This window comes from Marmota flaviventris, chromosome 2, assembly GCF_047511675.1.
Source record: "Marmota flaviventris isolate mMarFla1 chromosome 2, mMarFla1.hap1, whole genome shotgun sequence".
Classification (NCBI taxonomy): domain Eukaryota; kingdom Metazoa; phylum Chordata; class Mammalia; order Rodentia; family Sciuridae; genus Marmota; species Marmota flaviventris.
In genome coordinates this window covers 110,654,759-110,678,155 of record NC_092499.1, presented here as the reverse complement: position 1 = coordinate 110,678,155, position 23,397 = coordinate 110,654,759, and the positions used below count along the sequence as shown (strand labels likewise).

Below are 23,397 nucleotides of genomic sequence, written 5' to 3'. Positions count from 1 at the left end.
TCAACAAATGGTGCTGGGAAAACTGGAAATCCATATGCAACAAAATGAAACTGAATCCCTTTCTCTCGCCATGCACAAAAGTTAATTCAAAATGGATCAAGGAGCTTGATATCAAATCAGAGACGCGCCGTCTGATAGAAGAAAAAGTTGGCTACGATCTACAGTCGGTGGGGTCGGGCTCCAAATTCCTCAATAGGACACCCATAGCACAAAAGTTAATAACTAGAATCAACAAATGGGACTTACTCAAACTAAAAAGTTTTTTCTCAGCAAAAGATACAATAAGAGAGGTAAATAGAGAGCCTACATCCTGGGAACAAATCTTTACTCCTCACACTTCAGATAGAGCCCTAATATCCAGAGTATACAAAGAGCTCAAAAAATTAGACAATAAGAGAACAAACAACCCAATCAACAAATGGGCCAAGGACCTGAACAGACACTTCTCAGAGAAGGACATACAGTCAATCAACAAGTACATGAAAAAATGCTCACCATCTCTAGCAGTCAGAGAAATGCAAATCAAAACCACCCTAAGATACCATCTCACTCCAGTTAGATTGGCAGCCATTATGAAGTCAAACAACAACAAGTGCTGGCGAGGATGTGGGGAAAAGGGTACACTTGTACATTGCTGGTGGGACTGCAAATTGGTGCAGCCAATTTGGAAAGCAGTATGGAGATTTCTTGGAAAGCTGGGAATGGAGCCACCATTTGACCCAGCTATTCCCCTTCTCGGTCTATTCCCTAAAGACCTAAAAAGAGCATGCTACAGGGACACTGCTACATCGATGTTCATAGCAGCACAATTCACAATAGCTAGACTGTGGAACCAACCTAGATGCCCTTCAATGGATGAATGGATAAAAAAAATGTGGCATTTATACACAATGGAGTATTACTCTGCATTAATAAATGACAAAATCATTGAATTTACAGGGAAATGGATGGCATTAGAGCAGATTATGCTAAGTGAAGCTAGCCAATCCCTAAAAAACAAATGTCAAATGTCTTCTTTGATATAAGGAGAGTAACTAAGAACAGAGTAGGGTCGAAGAGCATGAGAAGAAGATTAACATTAAACAGGGATGAGAGGTGGGAGGGAAAGGGAGAGAGAAGGGAAAATGCATGGAAATGGAAGGAGACCCTCAGAGTTATACAAAAGTACATACAAGAGGAAGTGAGGGGAAGGGGAAAAATAATACAAGGGGGACAAACGAATGTCAGTAAAGGGGGCAGAGAGAGAAGAGGGGAGGGGAGGGGAGGGGAGGGGAGGGGGGATAGTAGAGGATAGGAAAGACAGCAGAATACAACAGACACTAGTATGGCAATATGTAAATCAATGGATGTGTAACTGATGTGATTCTGCAATCTGTATATGGGGTAAAAATGGGAGCTCATAACCCACTTGAATCAAATTGTGAAATATGATATATCAAGAACCATGTAATGTTCTGAACAGCCAACAATAAAAAATTTAAAAAAAAAAAAAAAAAAAAAAAGAACAGCCCTATACATGTAAACAAAAGCTAATTAAGTTTATCAGTTATTATGAATCTAATAATGAAATATCATTCAAGCTGGAAACCACATGAAAGTTTGGTGCCAGCCTCTAGCAACAAGTGTCCAAGATGGAACAATAACAAGGTGTGAGAAAATTCATTCTACCAAATAGAATTCTAAGAAGATATCCTATTCCAAAATGTCTCTCTTGCTGTAAATGAGCCTATAGGGAATCCGCTAATTTGGAACAAAATCACATTAACATGACCAGCTGCTCTGACCTTGTAATTGGTCATTACCCACAAACTAATAAACCTCCAACAGAGTGTATACAGCATTTGGCAGTTAGTCCAGGGCAGTTTTGACTGGCAGTGAGTGGGCAGCCAGATCCGGCCACCTCTTACCTTTTCAGACTTGACTTTCTTTAGCGGGCGACACTCATTCTCCCCTTCCTCTGGCTCCGGTTTAGTTCCCAAAGGATTGAGTGCTGCCCCAGGCTCAAGAGCTATACTCCCAAGTGGCTCCACAGCTCCTGTATCCACCCCTGTACTTCCATCATACTGACCACCCCGTCCTCCCAAGGGAACCGGCTGGAGGACCCCAGGATCCTTTTCTGAACAAGTCCCCACTCCTTCGCTTCTCTCCTTCTTGCTCTTAGACGAGCTGTTCTCCTTCTCCTTTTTGGAGCCGGCTACACTGCGGGATGCCTTACCGGCCTTCTCTGAGCCCTTGGGAGCAACAGCAGCAACCAGGCCTCCTGCATTGGCACCATCTCCTGAGCGCCCCTGCACCTCTTTCTTGCTAGCTGCCCCCTCACTTGGAGTGAACAAGGAAGTCCCTGGAGTGGGTTTGCTAGTGTCTTTTCCACTCTTATTCCTTTTGGATTTTGATTTGCCTTCCTTCCCTTGAGGACCTGGCACTGGGGTCACAAACTTGATGTTGTCTGGTAGTGTGGCCACAGCATTGGGAGCTGGTATCCCCACCTCCTTTGAGCCTGACATTTCCAGTTTCTGCTGGTCCTTTTCCAGATCGGCGTCCAGGTCAATGATGAGGTTCCCTACTCCAATGTCCCATTCATCCCCACTGTCGTATGTTTCAACCGGGTTTGCATCCACTCCTTTCCCTCCGGAGGCTCCACTGCTCAAGGACATCTTAGAGTCAACGTCCCACCTCAAGATTCAAGGCTCTTCCTTGCCCCCAGCTTTCCTATTTTCAGCTTCAGCTATGTTCTCAGACCTGCCACATTGGTCAGTACATGCCCAGTGGACAACATCATTGCTGGAAAAAGAAAATTTAAAAAGCTGTTAAAAGAAACAATACAGGCAAGGAAACAGCCTGAAATAAACTCCCACATAAAACAGACCCTTCCTGTGTGACTATCATATCACAAAAAAAGTTATGGGAGCTAGAGGTAGAGCTCATTGGTAGTATACTTGAATAGCCACAAGTTTACTCCCCAGCACCATTAAAAAAAAAAAATGCAAGTAAACAAAAATGCAGACTCAGTTAAAATTCATACAGAAATCAGAAAAGTACAAAGAAATCTGTTGAAATATAAGAAAATAAAATTCTGGAAATTTTTTCCAGAATTTAAGGGAAATGGACAGTGAAGAGAAAAAGAAGGAAGGAAAGAAAGAAAGAAACTGAGAGAGAACATTTCCTACCACTAAAGGAAAATAAGAGATCAGAACAATACATGAATAACACCTTGAGCAGAAGAAATCTTGCAGACTGGAAAAGTTCACTATATTTTTGGCAAAATCAATTTAAAAAGACAAATGTGCACACATTCTGGAAAAATTTTAAATTACAAAGGACAAAAATTGGACTGCTCTCAGAATACTCAACAATATTAAATGTTAAAAGACAATGAAAAGTTACAGAATTTTGAGGAGAAAATGTTAAGAAACTTACAATAAGACAAGTTATTTGTCTTGTGTAAAAACAACATATTTTCAATTATGTAAGAACAAATATATAGTTGGGTATGGTGGCTCATGCCTATAATTCCAGCAGCTTGGAAGGCTGAGGCACTCAGCAAGACCCTGTTTCTAGTAAAATATTTTTAAAAAGGGCTGGGGTTGTAGCTCAGTGGCAGAGTGCTTGCCTGGCACATGTGAGGCATTAGATTCAATCCTCAGTACCATATAGAAATACATAAAAATAAAGATGTAGAAGATTTAAAAAAAAAAAAAAAGGTTGGGGATGTGGCTCAGTGGTTGAGTGCCCATGGGTTCAATTCCCAGTACCAACAAAACAAAACAACAAAGGGAGAATCCATCATTTCTAAAGCATATTATCAGGATACAAAACTGAAAAATGTAAGACAACTCAAAAAATATAAGATGACACAAATATTCTTACAAAGTTCTGATGACTGAACTTAAAGGACAACTTAAGAGTCATTTACCTTTCATAGACATCAACAGTATTAAAAGTTTTAAAGAAAGTGTTTTAAAATTGTTTTACAAATTATATTATAGGTTGTATTGATACTTATTTGAGTTCTATAAAGGGAAATAACAATTCTTTCTTTTTCCATGAACTCAGTGTTATGGGCTTTCCTTTTAGACTACTCCTCCCTCAGATATGTCTCGTAACACTTAATACTGACAAGAATGACTGCATTTTGCTTCAAACATCTCTCAGGATCAGGCTGTGGGGAGCAGGTATAACTCAGTAGTAGCTCTTGCCAACAAGCATGCCCAAGGCTCTGGGTTTGATCACCAGAACAGGAAAAAATAAATAAATAAATAAAACTTGTCTCAGGGCTAAGGTACCCATCTCAAGACTCACATTTTAACATCCAGAATATCTTTCTTACTAACCTACTAGGTCATTGATCCCACCAACCAGCTAAGCCTTCAAATCAATTGTGTGAAGGGGTTGCTGTCCTAGGGAACTGTCAATAAACCATGGGATACAACAAAGTTGCTAAAAGAACTCTATTATATCATCTTCCCTGAATTCCAGATGCTGTCCTGAAATCACTTCATATTTAGCTCACCTCAGGTGGAGGTAGTACAAGATGTAAACCATCCTAAGTGACTCTGAGCTTACCCAGCTGGAAGAACAGGAATCTTCCTCTCCACCTGCCACACTTCATGGGAGCTCACTAATCAACTGAATTTCCACCTAGGTTCTAACGAGAAATAATCAACTTCCCTTTGGGCCTCCCCTTAATTTATTACATTAATTACTGTAACAAAGGAACTGTGTCATCTCAAGTACCATAGCTCTCAGCCTATAGCTCCAATGGAGATTAGATAAAGAACAAACAGTGCCAATTTGAGAAGACATCCAATTCAACAGAGCTCATCTGATCACATGTCACATAAGGACAGAAGAATAAAATTGTAGCATCTCTGGCTCCTAGTCTTTATATACTACAGCTCATATGGTCCTCACAGGCTGCTAGTCTCAGACAAAGATTATGAGGTTTGACCTGTTTTATTTCACATAAACAGCTGACACTTTCATCAGGACGAAGCTACTTAACAGGATTCAGGTTTAGATCCTTGATGTTTGTCAATACTGTTCTGTGTCAGCATATAAAACTCAGAATAGGTTGAACAGCATACTGAATCTATAAATAATTCAGCCTCAACTCCAGAGGGATTCACTTAGTGAAACTGATCCACTCAAGAAACTTTTTCCAAGACCTGTGTGTATGGAAGTGAAGAAATAGAAGGCAAAGATTGTCTAAAGTAAAAATTTTTTAAAAGCTCTGCCATCTCTCTTCCTCTTATAATCAGAGGCCTTTATAATCTGGTTCTTATTCCCAAAGGTAAAAATTTTCTGTACTAAAGAGAAGGCAATGAAAAATTCTCAAGAAAAAAGTGAACAGTGGGTCTATGTGTGGCAGTGCACACCTCCTAATTCCAGCTACTTAAGAGGCTGAGGCAATAGGATTACAAGTTTGAGGCCAGTTGGGAAACTTAGTGAAACCCTGCCTCAAAAAAAAAAAAAAAAGGCTGAGAGGGCTGGGATGTAGTTCCATTGGTAGCACTTGCCAAGTACACATAAGGCCCTGAGTTCAATCCTTGGTTCTGCCCCCTCTCCACCCGCTATAAAAAGGTTAAGGGAGGTTAGAAAACTGAGCAGTCCTCACAATTAAAATGCCAACTGCTGGGCTGGGGTTGTAGCTCAGTGGTAGAGTGCCTGCCTCGCATGTTTGAGGCACTGGGTTCAATCCCCAGCACCACGTAAAAATAAATAAATAAATAAATACAGATATTGTGTCCATCTACAACTAAAAAAATATTAAAAAAAAAAAAAATGCCAACTGCTCCAGAGTATTGTTTTAACCTTCATTCTCATTATTGCAGTTGATTCCAAAACAGGGCTAGTCCACAAGTCAGGTATTCTAAATATAACCAATTCCTGGTAGCCTCCATGTACAGATGACCTGTGACTTATAATAGGGTTATGTGCCAATAAACCCATAAACTGAAAATATCCTAAGTCCAATATACATACATTTATTTGATCTGTGTGTGCATGCACAGCATGCATTGCTAGGGATTGAATCAAGGGACATTCTAGCACTGAGCTACACCCCCTAGCCGCCCCCTGCCCCCCCCCCCGCTTTTTTTTTTTTTTTAAATAAAGTCTCCCTAATTGTCCAGGTTGGCTCAAATCTGTAATCCTCCTGCCTTAGCCTCCCAAGAAGTTGGGATTACTGTCATGTGCTTACCACACTCAGCTCCAAAATGTATTTAATATGCCTAATCTGCCAACTGAGCTTTCTAGTTTTGAAACTTTCTACACTGTAGAACATTGGTTGTTTATCCTTGTGATTGCATAGCTGACTGGGAGCTGCAGTGGTCCAGCACCATACCACATATCCTACTGAGAATATTATGCTACACAGACATACAGCCTGCATAAACACCAAAATTCAAAATTTGAAGTATAATTTCTACTGAATGCATATCACTTTTGCATGATCATGAAGTTGAAAAATTATAAGTTGAACCATCAGAAATCAGGGATCATCTGTACATACTTAAATGTATAATAAATGAAAAGGTTCTACCAAACTTAAACCATCCACCTGTCACATTAAACATCTATAATTCAAAGGTGACAAAAATGGTTATGAAAAGTGACATCATGTTCCAGGTGTAATGGAGCCTATAATTGAAGCAACTAGGGAGGCTGAAGCAGAAGGATCACAAGTTTGAGGCCAGCTGTGGCAATGTAGAGAACCTGTCTAAAAAAAGAAAAGGGTTGGAAATGTAGTTCGGCCACAGAACACCCCTGGGTTCAATCTCTAGTATTCCCCCCCCACACACACACACACAAAGAGGTAATGCCTAAAAGGGGAACACTGACTGAGATGAAATGAGGGAGTCTTAAAGAGTGTTACAAATGTTCTGTATCTGAAACTGGATCATGTATATGGCTATATACATATATAAAACTGGACTTGTACACAACACTTACATACTTACTGTATGTTAATATATGCACAGTATACTTTTTTTTTCTAAAGTAAAGGAGTAAATATCTGTGAACACCTGCTGACCTAGATCACTCCTGGTCCTAAAATAGTATTTTATTAATTTTATCTATTTATTTTGCAGTGCTGGAGATTGATCCCAGGCCTTGTATGTTATGCAAGCACTATATGTACCACTGAACTATATCCTCCTTAAAGTAGCATTTTATGAAAAGGGAATCACGACATCATGATTAGGATATTAGGATGACAGGAAGGACAGGAGAAAGAAAGGGAGAGAGAAAGAAAACTAACAAACAATAGATTATCCATATTTGACTATCCATATTTGACTATTATGAGAATTATGGATCTGTTGCAGTCTGGAAAACTAGTGATAAGGATGTCACAGACAAAAAAATGACGTAAATAATATTAAGTCCTGCGGGAAGTGGTGCATGCTTGTAAACTCAGCTACTCAGAAGGCTGATGCGGGAAGATAGCAACTTTGAGGCCAACCTAGATAACTCTGAGGACCTTGTCTCAAAATTAAAAATAAAAAGGGGTGGGGGTGGAGCTCAGGAGTAGAGTGAATCTGGATTCAATCCCCAGTACCATAAAAAAGAAAAGAAATTGCATAAAATCATGTATACGAACATAAGCACATGTAAATGAATCTAAGTAAAATGGAAATCTAAAGAAGATAAGTGAATTTTAATCAATATTATGATACTGGAGGAAACTAGATAAAGGATACAAGGGATCCCTCTGCATTATTTTTACAACTGCATGAAGTGCTCAAAACAAAAGTTTAATTAAAAAATACAAAATGACATTATTTTAAAAATTTTTTCCACCTGTAGGGTTAATACATCTTGTTTACTTACTATTCATAAGAGTAGCCCAATAAGTAAGATAAAATTTATTTCTAACTTAAAAGAGTTCTAAAACAGAACACTAAGAACAGGTGATCAAGTCTATAGGTTTGGTTCATCACTTGACAGGGTTTGACAATATTCTCTGTTTTTTAGAAGCTATGGGGCTGGAAGGGTTTACCTTAGTGGTAGAGGGCATGCTAATCATACATGAGTCCCTGGGTTCAATCTCTAGCACTTAAGGGGGAAAAAAAAAAAAAACATGTTGGACTTCAGGGTATATAGCTTAATGGTAGAGCACTTGCCCAGCATTCAAGATGCTCTCGGTTCCATCCCTAGCACCATCATGGGGAAAAAAAAAAAAAGTTGAAAGTTGTTTTTTTTTTTTTTAAACATGTCTACATTAAAGCCTTCATATCCTTTGGTTATCAGCTCTGAAATGTATTTCTTAGTGTCACCAAAATGCATAGTAACACAAATATTAGACAAACCTTGGTTTTACATAGAGGGGACTTCTTTCTTTTTTTCTATCTATCCATCCATCCATCCAAGGACTGAGTCCAGGAGTACCTTACTACTGAGCTATATCCTCAGCCCCAGTCTACTGACTGACTGATACTGGGTTTTGCTAAGATGTTGAGGCTATCCTCAAATTTTCAATCCTTCTGCCTCAGCCTTTAAGTGATATAGGTCAGGTATATGTCACTGCACCTGATAGAGGGGACTTTATTTAGTTATGTTTCCCTTCCTAATAGTACCCAGCATTTCTCTGGCAGCACACTGAGTTAATTTTTTAATAAATGGCATATCAAGATTCCTAATTTCCTTTGGGGCCTGCAATTGTTGGCTAGAAGTTACCCATTCTTAGAAAGTGGTTTGAACTTTCTGCCTATTTTTAAATGCATTCTTGTCCACACTGTGTTCATCTACTTTTCATCTTTCTCATATAGTCAAGATATTCCATAAGTGCAGCCTGAACAATTTGGATACCTAACTACCTGAAAGAGCTTAATGTGATGGGAAAACCTAAATATTTCACTTATGTAAAACATTTATTTAAATGTCAAATAAGCCAGGTGTGGTGGTATCACCACAACTTCAAATAACCACTGTTTTGGTGTGGTCCTTTTGATTTTTTGTTTTCTTATAAAATAAATTTCAAATATGGTAGTTCTTAAGTCTTTTAATTTCTAGTAGGTATCTACTTTTTTTTTTTTTTTAATATTTTTATTTTTTTAGTTATTGGCGGACACAACATCTTTGTATGTGGTGCTGAGGATCGAACCTGGGCCGCACGCATGCCAGGCGAGCGCGCTACCGCTTGAGCCACATCCCAGCCCAGGTATCTACTTTTAAAAATTTTTCTAGGGCTGGGGATGTGGCTCAAGCGGTAGCGCGCTCGCCTGGCATGCGTGCGGCCCAGGTTCGATCCTCAGCACCACATACAAACAAAGATGTTGTGTCCACCAAAAACTAAAAAAAATAAATAAATATTAAAATTCTCTCTCAAGAAAAAAAAAAATTTTTTTTTCTAGTTTTCCTACATCCTAAAGTACATATTCGATCACAGCTCAAGTTCCTTAAAACTGAATCCCTATGACAGATTTTGTTCTTCCTCTCACTGAAGAATGCTGAACTTAATTGATATGATTACTATTAGAATGCTTGACTACATCATTCTTGATGTTTGTCAAGGTAAAATGTAGGTTCTTTGCTTTGTAGCTTCTAAAACTGTCAATAGGAGGGAGTAATTTAAGTTAATCAAAACCTCAAAACCACATCTTCACATTTGCTCTCGATGATTTAACCAATCTATGTACAAACAAACAAGCCCCTCATTAGTTGCTTAATTTTCCAACTTTTCCAGTCTCTGTTAACATTTCCAGCTCAGTCACCCTATTTTGATTAGAACTATGACATGTTTATTTAAGCAAGAATTTCAACCCTTCAAGCTTCCTTACCCCTTACTTTGATATAGGAAAAAATTTTTTAATTATTTAATTTTTTTCCCCCCAGACAGAAAGTCTGGCTATGCTGCCCAAGCTGGAATGCAATGTCTATTCACAGGATACAGCCCAAACTCTTGGGCTAAGTGATCTTCTTGTCTAACTCTCCTGAATGGCCACCATGCCCTGCAAAGATTTTTAAATATCAACACTGTTTGTTATTCCATATAAAAATAAGATTCCTTGCTGCCTCTATCATTCCTCTGAGCAGTACAACATCTCAATGGTAAGTATCCCTCCAACAAGTATCTGTGATGTGCATTAAATCATTATAACATTATTTTTCCTATACAGAAATTAGAAAGAAAACACATTATAACATTAAACAAGGGTGAGAAAATGACACTAATAATGTTTATATTTGCAATTCTCTGAAATAAATCTATTGCTTAAGATCATACAATCAGCTATAACAGATTTGTTGTAGGAATAAAATGTCACTTTACCATTATGTTGCTAACCCAAATGTGACCTTGTTAAAACTAAATTTCTTTCTTATGGAAAGGCTCCATAAGAGAGAATATTGCCAGACATGGCCCTGTACTTCTTGGTCTGTCAGATGATGTTATGGAACTCATCTGAAATCAACATTGCCTGGATCTGTAACTCTGCTAGGACTGAAAGGCCCTACTAATACAAACCACAGAAACATTACTACAATGAAAACAGTAGCAAACTAAGCTATGCTAATGCTCTTTTACTAATAAGAGCAATACAACTTAGATCAGTAAAATGATCTACATTTTGATTCTTTCAAACATTACAGGAGGGGAAAAAAAAAAACCTCAAAATAACCACTAAAGAAAAAAAAAAAAAAAAAAGCATATACTTGCTGGCTTTAAAGTTCTCAATAACAGGGCTGGAGCTGGAGCTGGAGCCCAGCGGCACAGTGCTTGCCTAGCATATGTGAGGCACTGGATTCAATCCTAAGTACTTCAGAAAAATAAACAAATAAAATAAAGGCATTCTATCCATTTACAACTACAAAAACAAATAAATAAATACTTTTAAAAATGAATAAAAAATTAGGGGTTGGGGATATAACTCAGTTGGTAGAGCACTTGCCTCACATGAAAGGCCCTGGGTTCAACACCAGCACCATAGAAATAAATGAATAAATAAATAAATACCAAAAAATTAAGTTCACAATACTGCAATGTTGTTGTACCATTTAAGCATATATAATGAGAATATATTACGTCAAGTTTCATATACAAAAATACATAATGTAAAACTTGCCTAGAAGTCTATTCAATTTTAGATCCCAAATGTTGCCTAAAAGTAAAAGATTTTCCTAAACATGGATCTGAGTTCATTAAGAACTTTTAGGAGTTGGGAGTATCAGTGGTAGAGTACTCGCCTAGAATGCAAAGTCCTATGTTCCATCCCCAGCACTACAGAAAAAGAAAACATTTTTTTTTTCACTCTAGAATAAAAAAGATCACACTTTTACAAAATGGCTAAAGCAAAATGCTTAATGACTTCTTGCTCATTGCAACTGCACAATCTGGTGGTATAAATAATTTAACATAGTAAACAGATAACAGTATGACCTGCACCTCAGCTACCTCAAATGATATACAATAAAACAAGCTGAATTTAATGTCTACAAGGACAGAAATAAGACACTCCATCTCATAATTATGTAGGAATTTTAGCTTCTAAGCAGTTACAAAAACAGCAGTCTAACCTAAAAGACCTCTGTTTCCTATCACTTTCACATATGGAAAAGAGTGAAGAGATAACAGGAAAAATAATGAAGAAGTAGGACAAGGAAAGGACAAGTAAAAATATTATAACAAAATTTATAATACACAAGTCAAACAGAAGAATCTGGACATTATATGATATCTTCATTCTCAAGCTGCTAAACTAGGTATTGAGATTTTTAAAACATAGCTTATGTGTTGAGAGGAAGTCATAAAGTACCACAAACCTGAAAATAACACTAAAGTTGGGAGCACAGTGCATACTCTTTGAAAGCTTAAAGAGCTACCCCAAAATAGCTGAGGCCTTACTAGAAAGAGGAAAAAAATCACGATTTAGGGCTTTTTCCTTTGTGGAAGGAGAGAACTCAAAGGTTTAACTCACCTATTACCAGAGGCACCCAGGGCCCAGTAAGCAGAAAAGTATATTTTGCCCCTCAGGGAACTGGTTATAAGGCCTCCAGTTCCACCCCGGTGTCTTCCAGACATAACTGACTGCAATTTTCACCCTGATTAACTTCCAGGAATGCCAGCCAGAGAAGCAGCCAGGAGAAAAGAACATATCAAGTAGTTATTTCCCCTCAGTGTCAGCTGGACTCTAGAATAACTGCAGACACTGCCTCTTTCTGCTCGTCACAAAAGTATATCCACCAACCTCAGGGAAGTACCTCACAGTATAGTAATGCACTAACATGAATTGTCTTATTGAAAGCTGCAATTCTCCCACTTGACCCTCCTCCATACTCCCAATCCCCCAACTCTGCTCTGTTTTCCCCTACATCATTTATTATATATTTATTTATTATGCTTATCTCTATACCTTCTACTAAAAAGTAAAATCCATAGACTGCACTTTTTTTTCCTTTTGTCTATTTTATTCACTGGCAGATCTTCAGCAGCTACAACAGTTTCACATATAGTAGGTATTCAATATCCATGTATAGAATAAAAGAAGTAAGAAAAGCTTAAAAAAATTTTCAGAGGTCAACAATACCCCAAGGGCCCAATAATGACTCCATTCCTCTAACAGAACCAGAATGGTTACCGTGACTAACCCACCTTTCTTCCACCTGCCACATACCACCCCCACTTACGCAAGTCTTGCATCTCTTAGGATGTACAGAACCATGTACTATTTTAAGCAATAAAAGTGACAAAGTTTGTCCTTGAATTTGAAGGATTTCTCAAGGTTTGCACAGTTTGCCTTTTTCCTAGTTTATTCAATTTGGGATAAAATGTGTTGAAAGAGTTACTTTTGCATAGAAAGAGTCTGGAAAACAAAAACCACAAGAAGTTTCTTTTTTCAAAAAACAAATTCTAATTTAATTCAGCAAGCATTAATTAAAGATAAAGTTATATTCAACACATTGGGCTAGGAGTTATAGGGAGACAAAGAACAGAGGAAACAGATTTCTTATGGAGCTTGGAATGAGGAAAAAATATATAATCATAAATAATTATGATTTAAGAAAACATGTGATAAAGTGTTGTAACAGAGACCCTAGCAAGAAAATTAAAGAATAGAGAGGAAGGTGAAATTAATTCTGATGAGAGGCTAGTGGGAAAAAGTGGGTGTAAAAGTCTTCAGGACAGAGATAGCTTTTTGCTGGGTAAAGGCTAGTTTTGAAAGCTAAATGCCTTGGAAGCAAGAAAGGGTATTCCAATAAGAGAGAAAAGGGTGGGGAAAAAATCCCACTAAGATATAAAAACTGGAAAAAAAAAGAGGGGGGGTAAGTTGGAGGAATAGTGGTGAAAACGTGCAGATAGAGAAATACATGAAATAAGGCTAAGGAAGGCTAGGTTTGGTCAGGACATATATCTTGAACACTATTAGTGACATGGGTCATTAGTGATTCTTCAGCAAGGAAATATTTAGAATAGCAATTATAAAAGTCTTGCTGAGTTTCTTTGTTACATATTATTCTAGAATAAAATTCTTTTCTTCAGCTCATAATCATATATTCATTAGTTGGCTATCACCCCCACTAGACTATAAGCCCTAATAGGACAGGGATCATGACTGGGCTAGTACATGAAATACTCAATAACTATTAGTTAAGTGAATAAATAAAAATTATAATATAGCAGCTGCATGTAGCATGGAATATAGAAAGAACATTAACCATGAGCATGTTATAATGTATAAAAGTTGAAGACCTGAACTAGAGCAGATGGAAAAGTGAGGTAAAACAGCAAGACATTCAATTTAGTGAACAACTAGCTGAAGTGGTGAGAAAGAAAAAAGAACCAAATAAGAGTCAAAGTTTTGAGCCACAGCAACTTAAATAGTAATACTCAGGGGAGAATAGAGTAGGAAAGTTTCAGAAGCTATGGACTGGAAGTAAATATGAAAGCAGGTGCCAAGGAGAAAAAAGTTTCCCCCTTTCTTGTGTACCTTTCAGACTTATATACCCCATAAGGTCAATAATTCCATTTCTCTTTTTATAGTTTGATTTCTTATACCATTCTTTAAGACCCTACTCTAGAAGCATCAGTTCTATTTTCTTTCTTTTCTCTTCCTTTTTTTTTCTATTATTGAAGTTATCAGTCCTAGAACAAAGATAAATACCAGAGTTTTATACTGAACCACTTCAGCTCAAATGAATGAAAGTTCTTCAAAATCAAACTCAAACAAATAAACAAACAAAACTAGACTCAAAGTGCCCCACCTAGAAATGTTGCTGATAATATAGCAAAAGTCCATTAGTACACTATGTACAGAGGATGGAACAGACATTGCCTTCCTCTACAAATACGTAACTACAGTAGACTATAGGTATCAGCAGGCAAGGTGGTACCAGTATGCAATGTGGCCTAACTATCAGGATCTCAATTTCATGTTGTCTGATTTCCAAAGATTTTTATGTGGCACCTACACTGGACACTTGCCAATCCAATCACCCATGTTCCATTTGACACTTTTTTTTTAAACTAAGCCTCAAAAGCTACTTATATTTCTAATATAAATCTTTCTAGGGCTGGGGATGTGGCTCAAGCAGTAACATGCTTGCCTGGCATGCGCGGGGCGCTGGGTTCGATCCTCAGCACCACATAAAAATAAAGATGTTGTGTCCACCGAAAACTAAAATAAATAAATAAATAAATATTTAAAAATTCTCTGAGTCTTTAAAAAAAAAATCTTTCTAAAATCTTGCATTCAAGTGGAACACTTCCCAAAGTAACCTTTAGATTACCTGATGTGCTACAGATGGCTGGAAATAAAGAAAAGAACTCCCAAGACTTCTTATAAATCCAAAACAAACAGTTCCACCCACCAAAATTTCCTATTACAGACCAATGGATGTTTTGAGTACAAATTTAAAAATAGTGAATTCTATTTTCCAGTGTTCAAAGGTAAAGTAAACTTGTGATTTCCCTATATTAACAACAATTAGAATACCATCATCCTCTTAATATTTAATAAATAGCTGCTACATAACCAGGCATGGTGGTACATGCCTGTAAATCCAGCTACTTAAAAAGCTGAGGCAGAAGGCTGACAAGTTTGAGGTCAGTCTGGGTAATTTAGAGCTTGTCTCAAAATAAAAAGAGCTGGGGATACAGCTTATTGGCAGGACACTTTCTTAATGTGGGGGTCCCTGGGTTCAAGCCCAATACCTGCTATTGCAAATCCAAAATCTGAAAATGCTGATAAAAATCCTAATTCAGAATTAAAAACTTGGTTGAGCCTGGAATGTCTGTAATCCCAGCGATTCAGGAAGTTGAGGTAGGAGGATGGCAAGTTCAAAGCCAATCCTAGCAATATAGAAAAAAATAAATAAAAACGTCTGAGAATGTATCTCAGTGGTAAAGTCCCCCTGTGTTCAATCTCCAATAACAACAAAAGGAAAAAAGAAGGGAAAAATAAAAAACTGGTTGTGCAATTTTATTTCCTTAAAATTGCTTGAGGAGCCAGGCTTGGTGATAAACACCTGTAATTTCAGGATATTGGGAAGCTAAGGCAGGAGTGCAAGTTCAAGGCCAGTCTGGGCAATTTAACAAGATCCAGTCACAAAAAAAAGGTTTGGGCTGTAGCTCAGTGGTAGATTGCCTCTGGGTACCACCAAAAACAAAAACAAAAACAACCTGCCTGGAGGCCAGGGATGTAGCTCAAGGAGCAGAGTGTTTGCTTGGAATTCTTGAGGCCTTGGGTTTGATCCTCAGCACAGAAACAAACAAAAACCATAAATGTGTCTTCAAACAAACCATTGTGGCAATTCATATTCAATTTTAAGAAGTTAATTCAAAGCAGGATTTCCACTGATTGGCCAAAATTGGGAAAACGTCCAAGAGTCTCAACAATTAGTTCCATAAAGCTCAAAGATGAGATTATTCGATCCTTGTCAGATTCACTTTTTATTTTGTGGTGGTACAGGTGATTGAATTCAGAGCCTCATACATGCTAGGCAAGAGCCCTACTATGAGTTATATCCCCAGATCTTTTTTTTAAATTTTGAGATGGGATCTTACTAAATTGCTAAGGCTGGCCTCAAATTTGCAATACTCAGCCAGGCATAGTGGCACAAGGCTGAGACAAGAGGATCGAGAGTTTAAAGCCAGCCTCCACAAAAGTGAGGCGCTAAGCAACGTGGTAAGACCCTGTCTCTAAACAAAATATAATACAGGGCTGTGGATCTGGCTGAGTGGCTGAGTGTCCCTGAGTTCAATCCCAAGTAGCAACAACAACAACAAAGCAATATTTCTGCCTCAGCCTCCCAAATTGCTGGGATTACAGGCGTGCACCACTGAACCTGGTTTGACGTCACTTCTTACTGATAACCTGCCACATCCTTCTAGATGATTTCCTTCCCTCAGGCTGAGGTTCCTTTTTTTGTAGCTTTCTGGTTCCCACTCTTTTGTCTTAAGCATTAATTAGAAAAAGAATATGTGGCAAGCTGGTAAACCTACAAAATGAAGGTATAACATTCTTAAAAAAAAAAAAAGGCTGCTCAATAAAAAATACAGCTTTTCAAACATATCAAAGTAAGGGTCAAGCCCCAGGGAACTAAAGCTGCATTCACTAGCTATTCTGAATACTGATTGTTTTTGACACAGCACTAAAAAAACTTCATTAATGTCAACCATCTTGCACAGTTCTTCCATCATCATTTTCATTTCATTAAGAGATCATCTGGTCTAATATGCCCATTTTACAGATCAGGAAAGTAAAAACAAGAGAAGTGGCTTTCACGAAGTCACGTGGCTAGTTAGAGGCATACTTATGATCAGAACCTGAATTTTATGACTCCCAATTATGTTTTTATCTCTATGCTCTGAAAAGTTAAACTAGTAATGAAAACACGACATTATTAGCTCAGATGATATCTTTTTTTCTTATATTTATTTTTTAGTTGTAGTTAAACACAATACCTTTATTTTTATTTATTTCTTTTTATGTGGTGGTGAGGATCGAACCCAGGGCCTCGCACACGCTAGGTGAGTGCTCTACTGCTAAGCCACAACCCCAGCCCAAAGATGATATCTTAACTGTTACTAAACTACACAAAAATAAAATTCATTTTGGACTTGGGTTATAGTTCAGTAGTTAGAGTACTTCCTACTAGCATAAATAAGACCCTGGGTTTGATTACCAGCATGGCAAAATAAATAACTAAAAATTAATCCCCCAAGATGGGTGTGGTGGTGCATGTAATCCCAGCCAAATGGGAGACTAAGTCAGGAGGATCACAAGTTTGGGGCCAGCCTGGGCAATTCAGCAAGACCCTGTCTGAAATAAATAAATAAACAAACAAACAAACAAAGAGATGAAGGGAGGGTGGGTGGGAAGGGATGTAGCTCAATGGTAGAGTTCTTGCCTAACATGTACAAGGCCCTGGGTTCAATCCCTAGCATGACATACAAAAGTACAAAGGTTTAGGGGTACAATGTGGCATATATTTTCTGAGGCATTTTATTAATTACCAGCTGCTAGAATATATGTTCTGTGTTTTCATCAAATGTAATTCCCTAAGAGGAGGCCACATGAACCTTGAGGCTGAAAAGTCTGAAAAGTGATGATTATCAGCAAAAAAATGGTTATTAGCTATCTGGTATAGATAACTGATGGCCCCAAAGAAACCCACAAATGTGATGCCAACAACCAAAAAGAAAGGGCTGAAGTGGAAGGGGTAGAGCTATTTGCTAAGAGCAAGTAATTCTGAAAATGGAATAAGAATAAAAATCCAAGGAAGAAGTTGGCCAAAGAGCACAATAAAAAGAAGGCAATTTCAGAGCTTGCTTGGCATCAGAAAGCTCTCAACTGCAAAAGAAAGAAGAAAAAACTCTCACAGAGACAAGAGAAAAATCCTAGGTTTGTACTTGAGTGACGGACTAAATATGACCTAAGAGGTATTTGCCACCTCTTATTTCTGGGACTCTGATCCAAGAACAAACAGCAAGAGAACCATGAAAAATCAGCCCTGTTGGATCTGGAGTTCTGCCTTGACAAGATATAAAGCTCATTCATAGATCTGACTGTGCTCATGAAACTGCAGTCAACTCCTGCTGCTATAGAAAGGGGAGGGGGAAGATAGAAAGAGGTGAGGGAAGGAGGTGGAGGATATGGGTTGTGACTATAATAGCTACAGTAATTAGAGTGTTTCCAAGCTGCTAGAGAAGTCTTCAGAGCAAAGAAATGGGATGAGAGTTTGGGGGGTGGGGGGATGGGGAGGAACACAAGGAAGCAAACAAGGAATGCTACAAAAGGACATGGTGGTTTGTGAACAATTTAAATAAAACAAAAAACTACGATAGCTTTATATGGAACATCAAGAAGTTTATAGGCTTTCCCAGAGGTCAATACTAAATAATTTACTATTATTAGGCTACAACTTACAGCCAGGTTACTTATTAGATTTAAGCAGATGCTTACAAATGTCCTAATATATGAAGTGGTCCAAGGGTCCTGACCTCAGAGCCACAATTTGCCACCTTTTCCCTCAAATCTCTCCATCTTTGACAAACAAGTCAGAGCCTTCACTCCACTTAGGCGGGGGGGGGGGGGAGGGAGGGATTAGTGAACAATTTTATTACATATGTGACTATATATACATATGTACCTTTCCCTTTAATCTATTCTTAATTAGTAAATTCCTTTAGATTGTGTGTGTGTTTCAAAAGAAGAAGCACATATTCTGTGGCCTAATGCAGAAAATGACTACAGGGAACTGAAAAGTCCAGAAAATAGCCATCAAGTTACTTGTTTATAAATTTTAGGCTCTATACTGCCTACTCCAGTGGCATGAACATGTGAAAAAAACCAACCAGATGTGGTGGCGGTTCATGCCTATAATCCCAGCAATTTGGGAGGCTAAGAAAGGAGGATGGCAAGTTTGAGGATAGCCTCAGCTATTTAAAGTGCCCCTTGGTTCAATCCCTAATAACCAAATAAATAAAATATTAACTGAAGATGATGATTACCTATAAAAAAAAAAAGTCTGGGAATTTTCAGAAAACCTTAGATTTAGGTTTTTTTTTTTTCAAGTTATAGGAAATGCTACTACTTGTTTTTAGGATAAATATTTAGTAGATATATTTCTTTTTTTTTTTTTCATTTCTTTTTTAAATTTTTAGTTGAAGGTGAACATGATACCTTTATTTATTTATGTGGTGCTGAGGATCGAACCCAGTACCCCATGCATGCGAGGGAAGCGCTCTACCACTGAGCCACAACCCCAGCTCTAGTAAACATATTTCTTTAACATCATTGGTCCTCTGTTGAGATTTGGTTCTAACAAATGAGGATGATCTAAATGTCAGGAAAGAGTTACAAAAGTGCTGGGGAAAACTAAAAATTGAATAAAACAAACAAATGAAGAGATGCAAATGTCATGTATAGAATTACAATCATAAAATAAAAACACATGCAAATTTCTTGAGTAAGGCATGTCAGGTAGATCTAACACAAAAAGTCAATTACATTCTTTGCATAAAACCTACTGGGTATTCTCCTGGTGAGCTAGATAATTTTTACCATGCTGAAAGCATAAGATCTTTTGTTTCCTTTTTCCCCTCTAATAAACAAGTACTAAAAACACTGAATTACCACTATTTCCTTCCCATTCATAGAACGTAAAACCAAAACTCTGAGATATACAAGAGGATCAAGTAGGACCATGTCTAGGGCCTGGTTCTCAATAATCTAAGTGACATAAGAACCTCTCTTCTCTATTCCATTATCATCTCACTAACAAATCAACAACAGGCATTAAGAAATGTGAAACAAAGTACAATTTCACACATATGAACTGAACCTTAACCACAGAGGACCAAGTATTTTCTTGTCACTGTGGCATGTGACTCTTCAACCACCTGCTCAATAATCCCTATTCAGCTGCACAGCTGCCGCCAATTCCACATGCTTTGCTAGGCAGGTGCTTTGGTGAATTACCTGTTCTCTAGTGAAAAAGAGTCCTTCACTGACACTTCGTGGACCCAGAACCTGCCAATCAGTATTACCTATCTTCATTTTGTCTGTCACAGATGTTTATCACAGTTATGATGAAGGTATGTTTAATATACTATGTGGTTTTGTATTTTGTACACTTTTTGGATCTTCTGTTTCTAAAGGAAACCGATTTTTGAAAATCAAGCAGAAGTGAAAATTAAGTTACTGAAAATAAAATTTGCCATACAATATAAGACTATTTATCTCAGAGTAGCCCCATCTGCCTGGCAGCATTCCCATCCATGCCAGGTTTTCCACAGTGGAAATAATAATCGCTCAGTTACCTTTGAAGCAGGATAAAGTGACTGTACAAGTACTAAGTATCTGGCAGAGAAAAACCAGAGACAGAAGGAAGACTGGGAATTTCTGGAGAATAAATATCAATCCTGTAAAAAGTCTCCATATCGCAGCTCAATAGTGTTGAGTCAAATAAATAAGGAGTGGCACTTCCACTTGACAGAGCAATCAGTAAACCCCTCAATAAATTATCCTGTTCCAGTCATTTAGTTGCTATATGCTAATTGCAACATAATTACTACCAGGAACCAAAATTACGCTTCCTTATCCTCCTACAAAAATAAGTACTAGTCTATTCAGCTATTTAGACCTCTCACAAGGAAACATTTCCTACCAAGAAGCTAGTGGGAACATCAAGTACTGTGTGAAAGATGGTCACAATCAGAAGACATATAAGAGTCCTGTAGCAAGGGTCCATCTCTGAAACTACTGTATCTAATCATGGAAAATTTAATCTGAGGCTTCTGCGTCAATCATCTAACAACATTCAGAAATAAATACCAATAGCCAAGAACAAAAAGCTTTGGGCTTAGTTTAGCTGAGGTTTTACTCATAGACCTAGAGTGTACAGTTGGAAATAGACTAGACAGATACCTCCAGAAAGGCCTTAATATATACATTTCTGTTATCCAAAAATATAATGGTTAGGGCTAGGGATGTAGCTCAGTGGTTTGCCTAGCAAGCATGAGGCCCTGGATTCAAACTCCAGCACCAATGGAAAAAAATGTATGTGTGTGTGTGTGTGTGTGTATAAATAAGATGGTCAGAACAAACTCTTCCCTCCTTTCAAAAGCCCAACTACTAAGTAATGGGCCATCATTGTAGGACTCACTGATATAAGGGGATGAGGCAACATAATCAGAATCACTGCCCTAGAAAGACCTTTACCAAAACCAAAGACTACTAAAGTCTTATTCAAAACATCCTATGCGAAATGGTGGTTGGCTACTGTGTACATAATATACTGAATACAATTCCCCTCTCACAATGAGTTTTATATCTAATCTCTTTTTGCAGTTTCTTTAATGTTCTAAATGGAAACATGTTTTCTAACCCCAATAAATTTTTACAAAATAATACCTAAATACTATTTGCACACTTCTATAAGATACATACAAGGATAGGATTATTACTAGGCTGTTTTCATTAATAATTCCTAAGACCTAAATGATATTTTTAACGTTCATCTCATTGGTAGATTTCTTCCTAATACAGAGGCAGATATGAACTTCCTACACAATGAGCAAGTCATATCCTTTTATTAGAGTTGAAAGAAATTATAAAAGAAAGTTGTTCTGTTTCTACAGGCAAATTGTGTGGCTTTTTTGTTGTGCAATTATTATTGACCAGGAAGTCACCACTAAAAACAATATTTGGTCCTTGACTCCCTATCTTAACACTGCACAGGTTTTTAGTGGTACTCCTAAATCAACAAACAAAAATCACTGCATGAGTGTCCCTTCTTTCTGTCTCTCTGTCTCTCTCTCTATATATATGAAATAATGCAATATGATGGTTAAAGTACAAATAGAAACCTCCCTTGCAGTTTTCCTCTTTAAAGGTCTCACACAAACATTAGGTTTCAGTGTCCCAGATACTATTTTTCCACAACTTAGTAAGGCTAACCAAAGAGGCAGGCAAAACATGGCTGGCATTCCCTATTCTTCTGAAAAATGTGTGCCAATGAGCTCTGCATTGTTTCTCACTCAAAAAGAAGAGCCTTTCTGTCTGGCCTCCTCCAATGGCAAGCCCCAGTCTGGAAAAGGAAGAAAATGGCACTGAGGAGCTTGGGAGATGGAGCATATCCAAAGCTCTCAGACAAGACTTGAACCTATGACCTTCACTGTGTACACAATAGGCGGGTGAGAGGGACCCGTTTATCTCTGCTGCAGCAGTTCTCAGCCCTGGGGTAGCACTCCCGATAAAATGACACGACTATTGTGTGTGGCAGCAGAACAGTCATCTCCTCACAACAGCCTAAACCAGCTCTCCTCCCCCAAGACAAAGCAGCAGGGGTGAAATTAACTCAAGGCTGCAGACCAAAGCCTAATACAGAAAAGAGAGGCCTGTGGGGGTTTGGGGACTCTCCTTCACCCCTGGAGTTATGGACACATGGCTAGAAACAGACAGGCTTTTCTCCCCCATCTTTCCCACTCTCATTTAGGTAGGAAGCTGCTTCTTAGAGAATTTAATCATCTGTGATTTGTTCAGAATATTCCCCCTGAAGGGCTCTGATCTCTCCACCCTGTGTGAGCCTAATTCCTAGAAGCTGAAATGACTGTTTGCTGCTGCCTGTTTCACAAACACACATTAATTGGTCAGATGTGTCTCCTCCTCCTCAACCCCAGAGGGAGGAAGGAGAATCTGAGCAAAGCACAAGAGATGATCCAACCGTAATTACACATAAAGGGGAAAGAGAGCAGCGTGGGTTTTCCAAACAGGACAGGGTCACAAATCCTCCCGGGGGTACAAGGATAGCAGTTAAAGTCCAGGCCCAGGGATCCCTCCATCTTGAAGAAAAGAACAGGAGTAAATGTGACCTGAAGAGTGGAAGGGGCACACACCCTTTACCTACTTACAGCGCGCTCCAGCCACCTTGCTCCCCCCTCCTGGGCCGCGCACACATCCTGCTTCCAACCCTTGGCTCTGAAGCCCCCTCCCCAACTCCTTGACTGGCCCCAGTCGCCCGGGGCCCCCTCAACATATCCGGATTCGCCTCAGAAACTCTCTGGCCTGCCCTCACAACCTTGCCAAACCCTAATTCCCTCCTGGGCACCCCTACCCTCAGCCAGAACCGGCCCCGGCCACGCTTTGAACTTCACCTCGCGCCTCTCGAGGTCCCCTCCCCCACCACGCAACGACCCCCCCTTCCAGCCCTAACACACCTTCCCCTCGCTCCGCCCCGGGCCCCCAACCCCCACTTCCTCCGTCAGGCGCCACTGCCCGCGGCCCCCCTCAGCCCCGGGCCTCCTCAGCACCGCCGCCTCTCTCCTCCCCCAGCCCCGGCTCCACACAAAGCTCCGGACTCACCGCGCGGCCGGTCCCGGGAGCCGCCACCTCCGCCCGCCCGGGGCCCCGGGCCGTAGAGCCGCCGCTGCTATGGGGCCCAGGCCTCCATCCG

At 38.9% G+C, this 23,397-nt stretch overlaps 1 protein-coding gene across 5 annotated transcripts in view; it reads right to left on the bottom strand.

The window, feature by feature from the left end:
- The window catches only part of Znf609 (zinc finger protein 609), a 241,650-nt gene extending 218,253 nt beyond the window's left edge, over positions 1–23,397 (bottom strand). For 4 of the 5 annotated variants that reach the window (XR_011706687.1, XR_011706688.1, XM_027924361.2 and 1 more), the window contains exons 1-2: positions 23,307–23,397; positions 1,908–2,781 (exon numbers count right to left, since the gene is read on the bottom strand). Coding sequence is in view for 3 of the 5 variants with exons in the window: in XM_027924361.2 (XP_027780162.1) it covers positions 1,908–2,654 (747 nt within the window). In the remaining 2 variants the exon portion in view is untranslated. Of the gene's footprint in view, positions 1–1,907; positions 2,782–8,312; positions 8,340–23,306 lie in introns of those variants that run through there. The other variant, XM_071608383.1, reaches the window with a different exon arrangement.